The sequence below is a fragment of the Alexandromys fortis genome, unplaced genomic scaffold (assembly GCF_014885135.2).
Source record: "Alexandromys fortis isolate MF-2015 unplaced genomic scaffold, M_Fortis_MF-2015_v1.1 scaffold_1, whole genome shotgun sequence".
NCBI lineage: Eukaryota > Metazoa > Chordata > Mammalia > Rodentia > Cricetidae > Alexandromys > Alexandromys fortis.
Genome location: NW_026067927.1, coordinates 40886398 through 40898443, shown reverse-complemented (window position 1 = coordinate 40898443; position 12046 = coordinate 40886398). Strand labels below are relative to the sequence as shown.

The following is a 12046-nucleotide window of genomic DNA, read 5'->3' as shown; positions in this document are numbered from 1 at the left end:
ACAAATAAGTAGAATGGGTTTATTTAAGATGTAAGAGCTGGCCAGAAATACACTCAACCTATTGGCCAAACGGTATTGCAATTAATACAGATTTCTGAGATTATTTTGGTCCTGGGCAGCTGGGAACAAACCAAGCGGTCTCCCCCTACAGTTCTCTATTTTCAAAAACAGTGAGAAAAGCCTAAAAAGTCTCACACAGAATGCCAAAGTATTTATTATGCCCTCAAATACCTTCCTTAGGTGTTTCTACTGGTTGAAATCTTTCTCAGAAGAACACATTTTCCTTACAAGGTTCTATTTAGAGATTCACTAAGTAGGTGCAAGAACAAATCTATTCCTTATAAAATCTCAGGAGCAGCTCCAGCTGGGACAAGGCAGAGAAGGACGCAGTGCCCAGTTCTGAGCAAAGAGTCCAATGGTACTGACCCTAGGGCACCAACACTGTCCAGGAATTCCTGGGAATCAACGTTGGTGTATTCATTCTCATCTTATAGGCCTGTCTTTACTCGGGGAGTTCCAGAATGAAAAGTAAATAAAAGATTAGGTAAAACTCAAGATACTGCTATTCCAGTTACAAATGATAGAGTTTTTACTGCTTCTTAAAGTCAAATAAAATAGAGTAACATAATACACCTATTTGGTGAAAATTAATCCCAAAACAGTTAAAAAAAAACCCAACCATATAGAAATCAATCTATACAGTTTTGTTTTCTTACATCGTGGAGACAAGACAAATGTTCACGTCTTGTGTACTGTTGAACTCTTTCACAATCTTGAGTCTTTCCTCTGATTTTGTGCTTCCATCAAGTCTCCGGTAGTCAAGGCCAGAAGCCATACAGTACTGCTGCAGCACGTCCAGCAGCTGGAGGGGAGCAGGGGAGGCATCAAGTTTTCCTTCAGTCACAGGCTTTGTCGCTTTGTCCAGCCACTGAGGCTGCATCTGGTGAGCACTGACCATTAGGCTCACCATTCCTTCTTCTAACTAATGAGCAATAGATAAAGGGGTCCTGGGTGTAACTCTGTGCGAGAGTGATTTCCTATGCTAGGCCCAGGCTCTATTTCCAGCACCAAAAAAATAAATACTTTCTCACTTTTAACCCATGTATTTCTTTCTATTATTCTGAAACAGGCTATCTTTTCTTTTTAATAAGTCTTTCTTAAAAATCATCAGTCAAATAATGTAAACATTTATTTATGTCATTTTGTAAACTTTAAAATATCCTAAATATTTAAAAAAAAAAAACACCAACAGAAAATAGACTTTACTTTGAGTGTGACAGGATGGGGGCATCCCTATCTAATTTCCACACATAACTGAGTGTGCTGGGAAGGTCTGAGTTGCTTCCCTCACCACAATTTGCTGTGGGGATGAAGAGGACGTAACAGTAATCTGCTACCCCAGGTCCAGTCTGGACGGACTCACCTTGGTGGAAAAGGAGAAGAGAAGAACCTTGTCTCTGCGTTTCCTAAAGTGGTTCAAAAGCTGCTGGAGAACCTGGGAAGGAACACAGGGCATCAGTGGACCAGCACCAATCACAACCACACTTTTCACATCCAGACAGCACCGAAGAGTTCCTGAAAGTGCTTTACACAACACTAACCTCAGTCATCTCTGCTAACTTCTTTATCTATTCCAAGTTAACAAATGTAGCTTTATCACATCAAATGCTTTTCCTCATCCTGCTGTCAGAAAGAAGGTAAAGTTCCCAAAGCCCATTTCATCTCATCTGGTTTTAATACAAAGAAGCATTTTAGATGAGGGATTTAATTTAATTTCTAGAATACAATTTTATATCTACACTATGTTAAGAAACTGAATTAGCAAATCATACCTTTTAGCAAATAAATGGCTTTCTAGATAGACAAAACACAATGTTCTCAGTTGCCATCTAGGTAGGTTCTGAAAGACCTGATGTTTATTCTTAGATACGCACCTGCACCTTACTTTCTCCCATTTGTTTATATACAGTAAAACCTGACTTCCAGGTTGGATTTGACCTCACAGTGCTAATAACCTGCCCTCATACTCAGGTCTTTGGAGGGGAAGCAAAAGCCCAAAGATACACAGAATACAACTAAGAATACTGACTCATACTGTTAACAGAAGTCCAGCCTGCATTAGTGTTCACTCACCTTGTTTCCAGTTTTGAATTCTGATGAGTATATCGTGACAACATCATATAAAACAGTGTTACTGTTTAAAAGTCCCTGGTGTTTTACCTACATACCTTTCTTCCCCCTGATCTTTTTGCTATCTCTGGAGTGCTTCCATTTCCAGAAGGTCATACAGATGGAATCACACAGCATTTAGTCTTTTCCAGACTGGGTTCTTCAATTAACAATGTACATTTAAGAGTTCTCCAAGGTTTCACTGTGTAGCCCTGCCTGGCCTGGAACTGACCATGCTGTCCTTGAACTTAACAAGATCCACCTGCCTCTGCCTCTGCCTCTGCAGCCAGAGTGAAGGGATTAAAAGCAAGCACCTCCATGTCTCACTTAATTTTTATTGTTAAAAACTATGCCATTTTATGGCTACACCACAATTTATCCATTTGCCTTTTGAAGGACATCTTGATTGTTTCCAAGCTTTGGAAATTATGAATAAATTTAGGTGGGGTTCTTGTGCAGGCATAAGTTTAAATTTAGTAAAATTCACTACATCTAACTCTTAGATAAATAACAAGAAACGTGACTAATGGGTAATAAGGTATGACTGTTTCATTCTCATATTTTAAATCTCAAACACATTTTAAATGCTATGCATTTACCATTACCAAAAGTAAAAGCTTTGCCAAAAGTCACCAGACTATTTTCCAGAGAGACCAACTCACTCTGTAGCTTCACCTGTGATGGAAGAGGAGAAGCACCTGGTGCTCCAGCGGTCTGGACTTGCTGCCGTAACAGGCATGCACCGGTTCCCTTTTATTTTTGCAGTTATATAGCCGTGGGCAGCATCTTCCATTGAGCTTGCTCGCCATCTGACCTTCTTTTTGTACTAAATTATCTGTTCAGATCTTTCGCCCACTTTTAAGCTAGATTACCTATTTTCTACTACTGAGTTTTAAGATTCTCTGTGTATTTTGGATACCAATCCTTCATCATCTTGTAAAGACATTCTGGTCTGCAGCTTGTCCTTTTATTCCCTTGGAAGATGCTAATGTATTCAACCAGAAATATTCTAAACAGAAATCTATTCATGTCACTGGACATGGATGGCTTCTGATCTGTTGTCATTTGAGGTATTTAAAAGTAAAAGCAGAAATAAGTAATGAGAAGAGAATTTTTCTTCTCCTGACTGCAGGTCTTAACATTAGGCTAATTTAAAGAAAAACAACTCACTAAATGAATAATCATAAATTAAGGGTTTTTACCAAAAATTCAAAAATGGCAGTACCACGAATATATGTTGACACTTTAATAATACAGATCTTTACTTAGCTTCCATAAAACAATCTACCTATGAATTTGAGAGTATTCAAAGTAAATACATTTTTAGATATAAGTTTCTTGAATTATTCAGACTGGCCTAGAAGGATGAACGAGGTGTCTTTCAGTCACAGAACACTGATCTGGGCTCCCTAGACTTTGTAGCTCTCTTAGTAAGTGGGTCTGTGATATTTCTCCAAGGGATAGACAGAGAATTCAACATGTCTGAATTCACAATTGAAGTTTTTAACCTCACAGCAATAATTCTATGATAAGCCTATAGGCTATAAATTACCAAACAGTATGTCAAAGGTAATGCTGCTAATTACCTTACATGATAAGAAACAAACAGCCCTGTGGTATACATCTCCAGCTTATTACTGTCAAGATCCGTGTGACTAGCAATCAGTCAGAAGTTGCAAATCAACTGTTCTCCATAGAAACCAAGATGCCTATCCAGTTTTCAATAACCAAAATAAAAATAAAAATGAAATCTAATCATTATCTTAACTACACACTATAATTTCTAAAAATAAAACTCTAAATGAATCTGGCTCTTATATTTTGAAATTTTAAAATAAATAAATAAAATGGCTAAAAAGAGATTGTTATAATTTAATTATTTTTTGAATAAATCATAATATTCTCATGAATACAAATTAATTTAATTTTTAAAATAAATTTTTAATGTAATCCTATTTCACCTATTTTGTTTCACTAAAATTCTAGGTTCTAGGCAACTAAATCACATTGAGCTTATCTAGAATAACAGCTAAAAGCACTTCTAGATAAGACACTAATTGACTAATCTGAATTACTTCCTTTTTATTCCCTTTGCCAAAAGAAATAAATAACTTACCATCTTATTAATTGTAGTATAAGGCTGGGAACTGTTCTATAAAAATCTGTGAGCCCATAAATGAGGGATTCTTGATAGTTATTGAGGGGTCAAGCAAACTTGGCTTCTTGCAGAAGGCAGTCACACTACGATGACAGGTAATGTCCAGAAACCCAAGCTTCCGTAGGTCTTCCTAAGGCTTCCTTCCCATACCCCTTTAGTAGTGCAGTACCAAGAACAACACGGCCAGAAGTCAGTTTCCCTGAGCAGAACAAAATGCTCCCTTGCAATTTTACTATCCAGGTCAGCAAACAAAAATTGGAGGCAGAAAATCTAGTCTAGATATAGAGGCCTTGTATCTGCACATATGTGTTATATGTGCATCTATTTTAAGTGCTCTTAAGCCCAATAGATTAGTAAGGAAAAGTCTGAAGTAATCTGATCAACTGCCACCGAGAACCCATTGTGTGCACAGCTTACAATCTCCATCACTTCTCAGGGTTTGGGATCTGTCCTGACTCGCTGGTGTCCTTGCTGTACCACTGCATATCAAACTTTTCTGTGCAGCATTCCTGGTTGAATGCAAACTGAAGGAAGTGCACGTACCTTCATTTTCCCACTATACTTAGGGTCAGAAAGTGTTTCAAAGGCTGCATCTTTGCTTTTCTGCACAAAATCTGGGAATCTGGAAAATACCTGATCACATATCCTCTTGATAAGTGTTTCCTGAGAGAAGGAAGAAGAAATTTCAATACATATTTAAACCTGCAAAAAATAAAACTTTGTAAAAAGACAAATGTAATCTGCCTTCTGAATTCGAGGCCAGCCTGGTTTACAGAGCTAGTTCCAGGACAGGCTCCAAAGCTACAGCGAAACCCTGTCTCGAAAAACCAGAACCAAACCAAACCAAACAAAGCCAAGAAAGAGTATTTAGCTAAGATAATGTGAAGGAGAATTCCGGAAAGAAGCTGTGTCTGCAGAGACTAATCAACTGATCAGCGCTGCAATACTGTGGACATATGGAAATGTTGCAGCTTCAGAAGCTAACGGGTGGAGCTTTAGTCCCACTCTCTGAGAGCCACACCTTGCCTACCTCTATGTCAGAACTAACGTTTTGTGGCTAACAGATAAAGAATTGGGGATCTTAGTTTCCAACAACCCAGAAGCTAAGAATGTTAGCAGAATAGCATACTGAGCCTATAAAAATAGTTTTGCCATCTTGTACCCATCTCTCTGATGTACCCACTAGTATAAAACTTGCCTCAATTTGTGACTTTCCTTCTTCAGTAAACTATAAAACCCCATAAAACCACTTCCATGTTAAAATATGGAATTTGGGATAATCTAAATCCTTCTTTCTAGGCTCTGGTCACTGAAATAGCTCCAGAATAAAGTATCCTTTACTTCCTTTAAGATGAGAGCTATGTTTGTGTGTGTGTGTGTGTGTATGTGTGTGTGTGTGTGTGTTAACAACACTGTACAGTATGAGTTTTATACCAACAGCAACACAGAAAAATGTAAAGTCAACCCCCACCTGATGTTTGGAGGTGCTGGCTGTCTGCAGCAGAGCGACATGGTTTGCTACTTTCTGTAGCACAGTCAGGTAACTAAGACACAGCGATCTCACTTTGTCACCCTGTGAATTAGTCTGTAACCGAAAGAACAGAAAACACAAATAAGAAAAGCATTAACAACATGGCTATATAGCTAATTATAAAACACAACACTAATACTTATTTATAATTATCTAAGACAGTGAAGGCAACTGCTTGGAAGAATATCCATGAAGCAGGGACCTGGAATCACTCTTCATGAATCATAAGATAGCAATGCTTATTTAATCAAGGGGAGCCTCCATTCCGGAATGGAACAGTGACAGAAAGGCTGCCATCAGGAGGGCCCGGTTCAGCACTACGATGTAGTCACCATGTTCTAAAGAATGCTTTACTCTTTGCTTACGCCTAGCCCAGCAGAACTGAAGATACTCTTAAGAGACACTTGTCTCTCAATTGGACTACTGATGTGGGATGCCCTTCTGTATGCTCTGAATATGTTCTATTACCACTGGTCAATAAAGGAGCTAATTTGGCCAATAGCCAGGCAGAATAGAGCTAGGCAGGAAATCCTAGCAGAGTGGGGGGGGGGGGGGGGGGGGGGGGGGGGGAAGATCACTAACAGGACAACAGCTGAGTTGTGTGAGCCTCTGATCCAAGGTGGGGGGGGGGGGGGGGGGGGGGGAGATGCCAGTAGTCTTTAGAGAAGCAAGATGTGAGGTCACAAGCCACGACCCTTTTGGCAAAATATAGAATAATAGAAATGGGTCAATTTAAGTTAATAATAAGCCCGAGCTAATGGGTCAAACATTTTTGTAATTAATATTAAGCCTCAGAGTGGTTATTTGGGAACTGGCAGGTGGGAGAGAAACCTCCAGTTATAGACTATCAGACCACTGAAACAATGGAACCCAAGAAACCAGGAGTTCCCCAAGAAACTCATACTGGGAGGTTGAAAAAAAACGCTAGCCATTGAGGGAACCCGACTTCCAGAAAGATTTTACACAGTTCTAACTTGCAAAACCACGTTACAGACTGAAGCCCAGACACTGATGGTCAGTGGTGGGCGGGACAGCATCTTGACTGGCACCGCTGGGATGGCACATCCTTGGCCCTCTATTTAAATGCTGATCTCACTTCTGGAATGGGAACATAGACTTAAGGACTTTGATGGATCTCTGTCCCTTTTTCCAATGTAGCTGTGCTTACTAAATCTCCTTTGCTTTCCTCTTTTAATTGAATTACGATGAGAGGCCAGATCTGACTTGGGGAACAGGGTGTAACCCCCAAATCTGATAATAAAACTAGAAAGCTTTTTAAAAGTATGGGGTATTACAAAAATAGAAATGGCTAAAAAGAGCAAAGCCAGCTAGACTGAATAAAAAGCAATCTAGAGAAATACTTGGATCCCTGTAATCATCACAGGTGTGTGACATAAGAAGAAATTTTATAAAAGCTGGGCAGTGGTGCCGCACACCTTTAATCCTAGTATCTGGGAGACAGAGGCAGGTGGATCTCTGTGAGTTCAAGGTCAGCCTGATCTACAGTGAGTTCCAGGACAGGCAGGGCTACAAAGATAAACCCTGTCTCAGAAAACCAACTAACCAACCAACCAAACAAACAAACAACAGATAGGAAAACAAGTAATTTTTTTTATCTCTAAGGAAACTTTTTGTTCTATTAACACAGTGCTCTATTTAAGCAGACACTGTGGCTAGGAGTGGTATTTCATCAGCAAAGCACTGATTCATTCTTAACAGCAGTGGATGAAAAATTTGTAAAAATGGAATTTTAGAATGAAAGTAAATTATTTCCTAATAAGTAGTAAGATACCAAACTGAAGCTCAATTTCTAAACTAGGTTTTGTTGCTATCTGAATATTGTATTTTATAGTAGTGATTTGAGATTGTAAAGCATTTCTGATTAATTTGTGATTACCCGTGTAGTATGCATGTGCCATGGCAGACATGTGGAGACCAGAGGATAACCTTTAAGATGCAATTCCTGCTTTCCACCTTGTTTTGAAGCAGACTCTCTTACTGACCTGCAGCTCCCATGGATTTTCCTGCCTACAATGCCATCCTGCCAGGAGCACTGAGATCACACAGCCTGCTGCGCATGCTATCTGCGTGGGTTGTGGGAATCAAAACTCGGCTTGTCAGGCTGGTGTTGCCAGCACTTCTTCTTACCACGTCATCTCCCTGGCCCCTTGATAACTTTCTAAAAACACAGCTTCTAAAGTTAAAGAACCGAAGAACAGTGGTCTCACTGGCACAGAAGGAAAGAGTGAAGGTAAGGGGAATGCTTGCCTTGTGACAGCAGTTTCTCCTTTTCCGGCCACTGCCACAGGTACAAGGCTGGGAGGACTGAAGGATCAAAGCTACATCTTCTGTGTCTAACACTGTTTGGTAAACAGCTTTCTGGAACTCTGTCAAAGAACAATACACCATCTGCAGACCAACGAGAGGAAAGTTATGAGGATTTCTATAGCAATGAGAGGAGTCATCACAACGCCCACTAGATTTAGTGACGGTCACACCACAGTCACCTACACTGGTTACCTGTGCTTCTGTCTATAGATTTAGTGACGGTCACACCACACTCACCTACACGGGTCACCTGTGCTTCTGTCTTTATAGATTTAGTGACGGTCACACCACAACCTATGAAACCTTTTACAGTGACTTATCTCTAGAATATATCATGGCAACAGAAATTTAACTAACACAGGTACTAATTGCAGGCCTAATAGCCAACAGGTCAGTAAAACCAGGAAAGAAATAAAACTGAGCTCAGTTGATGTTTTCTGAAATTCCACATGTAACAAAAGGAATCCTAAAAAAATAATGCTTTTCAGGAAAAAAAAATTGTGATGAGTAATTAATAATACAAACAAATACAGTTCTCACCCGGTCTTCTTTCTTAGGTAGCTGACCCTTGATAAGGGTCTTGGTGCGCCTGAGAAAACAGCCAGACATCTTTTTTGCAAGCCTGTGCATAGCTTTTCGGCCAGTAGCAAGCTCTCTTTTGGTTGCTGTGTGTCTCTGGCCATGTTCCACTGGGTCAGAAAACTGCTTCTTGAAGTGGTTCCTGCTACCTAAAAGTCCCGGCACAGCCCTTTATAAAGGAAGTAAGAAAAATGTAACAAGGTTACTAAATTATCTAAAAAGAAAAGCATTCAATTCCTTTGCTGGTAAGGAATCTATTCAGTGGCTTACTTACTAATGAAAAACAAGAGCCAGGAGCACAGCATTCCTTCCTTGTGACTGTCTCTAACTGAAGGTGACGGAACTAGTAACCCAGCATTTCCTTACTCTGGGAACCAACAGGCACATGCTGACTTCTCATACAACTTCCTAGACTGAAACATGTTTGGGGCTGGATATTTCTGTAAACAGTTAAGTGGCCAGTTTTCTGGGGGAGGGGCTGTGACTTAAGGACTAGTAATCAGAAAACACCTAAACAGAAACTATCTAGGCATTCCACTCACCAGTCCATAACACACCACAGCTCCTTCATGTTGTTCTGGAGGATGGTACCAGTCAGGCCAATGCGGACCTTGCACTTCACAGCCTTCATGACTTCTGTAATTCGTGCTTTTGGATTCTTGATTCTATGAGCTTCATCTACAATAACAGCTGACCATTCCAAACTACAAGAAAAAAAAGGGAATAATAGGGAATAGAAAATATCCTTACTTTAGTCTAATAGAATTTAGATAGTACTGTTTTTCTCCCTAACATCTTTATCCATAGATGATTATAATGGTTCTCATTTGGCTAAGTGAGTCTAGATCACAGAATGTTACAGATAAATAGAGGAAAAAATATGAGAAAAAAAAAACAAACCATGATTTTTGTAGACCTCAATAAAATTCAAATGATACTAAAGCAGGTTTAGAGATCACATCTGATAATGCTGGAATGAAAGCTAAATGACTATCCCTCCTTTAAGTAACAAACCAGAAACAGACACACAAAAGAAACAAACTTTATGTTAAATTTGAAAAGCACGGATATAGACAGCAGTATTTTTTTTTTTTTTTTAGTTTTTTTCGAGACAGGGTTTCTCTGTAGAGCAGTATTTTTTTGAAACTTACAATGAACACTGTTTACTGAAGGGTTAATGTTGTGACCCTAGAGATGCAGCACAGATTCTAATTGTTCTTAATAATGAAAACTCAGAGTCAGACATAGGGATTGATGCTGGAGGATCAGAGAAGCAGTGCAGCCAGCCACTAGAGAGTTCTTACCTCTACCAATGTTCCAACCAAAGGAGCCGTCTTGTCTCTACGAATCCTCAGACTACACCTGAGCTCCTGTCTCTTCCTGCCTTACATTCCTTTCTCTGCCCAGCCATATCACTCCTGTCTCCACTGGTGCTGGGAGTAAAGGTATGTGCCACCACTACCTGGCCTCTATGACTGCCAGTTGCTTAGCTCTGCACTCTGATCTTGGGTGCAGTTTTATTTGCTAGATTACAAACAAAGTATCACTGCATGCAGTGCCAGTGTCAGTGGGGGACAGTGGGGGACACAGCAGAGATACTGAGGAGCCAAAGCTACGTTAAACGCCCAGACCAGCCTAATTAGAATATTGGAGCATCAAGATTAACTTATGCCAGGCAGTGGTGGCACACTCCTTTAATCCCAGTTCTCAGAAGGCAGGTGGATCTCTGACTTCAAGGCCAGCGTGGTCTACAGAGTGAGTTCCAAGACAGTCAGAGCTATACAGAGAAACCCTGACTCAAAAAAAAAAAATCCCAATTATAATTGGGTATAATATGACGTGTGATTCTCCTCTATATGTTATGAATGTTTTATTACCATTGGTTATTAAAGAAGCTGCTTCAGCCAATGATTCAGCAAACTCAGGCAGGAAATCAGAACAGAGATAGAAAGAGAAAGTAGGCGGACTCAGGGAGCATTAGTAGAGGTAAAGGTCTCTCTAGTGTCTGGCTGCACGGCTTCTCTGCTCTCTCTGTTTTCACTCCCTAATATCTGGCTCTAGGTTTTTATTATTAAGAACAAGAATTTGTGCTACAAAAATAAATGAATGTTCAAACCTCTTACATGTCATACTATCTGTGTATAACCTACATATATCATTCTTTGTTCTTTATATAATCTCTAGATGATATGTAATACCCTCCACAATGTAAATGGTATGTAAAAATATTATACTGACTTGTTTAAGGAAACCATTCGTTTGTTATAGACACATTTTTCTGGCAAATGTTTTAATCTACAGTTGGCTGAGAGTTCCTAGATGTAGAACCTGTGGAAATGGAAGCTAACTACATTTAAAAATCAGTATTGATTATGGTATACAAACTGAACCTCATTAAGTTAATTCCAAGAGAACGTTCCATCCATATCTCAATAGTCCATTTTGGCAAAAACAGATCCAATTCATCCTGTCATTTTCCAGATGAGACAGATGATTTGCTCAAATCCACATAGCTAATTAGTGATTGCTTTTATTCTTCTTTGTTATTAATATTTTGAGCACAGGCCCCACTATATTTGCTTACACTGGCTTTAAATTCATGATTCTCCTACGTCAGCCTCCAGAGTATGTGAGATGCACCACCTGGAGATTTGCACCAGCTCATCTAGCTGGACTTCACTCTTGAATACATTCTACTATGAGCTTTTGTTCTTCATTATTTTCTCATGCCATGGGATTTTAGATGGTTGGAAAACATCACCTTTAAGGTAGCTTTCTGCCATTCTCTCTTTCAAGTGACTATAATTCAAACTGACTGAAACCATGTATTTCACCATTTAAAAGATATTAGATAACTCACATGTCCTTCCCTGTTCATACGCTCTTGGTACTTGTCTGTTACCTAGTAAGGATGCCTTATGTTGACTTATAGCTCTATTCAAACAGCCCCGTTTTTTTTTTTTTTTAAATCACATCTTTAAACATGATTACAGTCTAAGGGTGGAACTTATATACATGAATCAGAAATTTTGGCACAAGTTAGTTCAGAACAAACCTCTTAATTGGTTTTCCTCCATCAATGTGGCTCAACATACCAATCAGGGATTTTTCTATATATCTTGGAAATATGCCAGGGTATGCTTCTTATCTAAGGTACAGCTCAAAATATCCTCAGTGGCTTTCAATACTCTTGGAGGCATCATTTACACGGTGGTGTAGGAGGTCCTTCAGTATTTGTGTTGCTTTCATTGGTTAATCAATAAAGAAACTGCTTGGCCTGA

At 39.4% G+C, this 12046-nt stretch overlaps 1 protein-coding gene across 6 annotated transcripts in view; it reads right to left on the bottom strand.

Annotated features, from left to right (window-relative positions):
• Ercc6l2 (ERCC excision repair 6 like 2) overlaps positions 1 to 12046 on the bottom strand; it is a 75206-nt gene that overhangs the window by 47006 nt on the left and 16154 nt on the right. For all 6 annotated transcript variants that reach the window (XM_050143888.1, XM_050143887.1, XM_050143886.1 and 3 more), the window contains exons 5-11: positions 9308 to 9469; positions 8727 to 8934; positions 8127 to 8267; positions 5799 to 5912; positions 4871 to 4990; positions 1424 to 1495; positions 717 to 862 (exon numbers count right to left, since the gene is read on the bottom strand). In XM_050143888.1, the coding sequence (XP_049999845.1) occupies positions 717 to 862; positions 1424 to 1495; positions 4871 to 4990; positions 5799 to 5912; positions 8127 to 8267; positions 8727 to 8934; positions 9308 to 9469 (963 nt within the window). The remainder of the gene's footprint in view (positions 1 to 716; positions 863 to 1423; positions 1496 to 4870; positions 4991 to 5798; positions 5913 to 8126; positions 8268 to 8726; positions 8935 to 9307; positions 9470 to 12046) is intronic.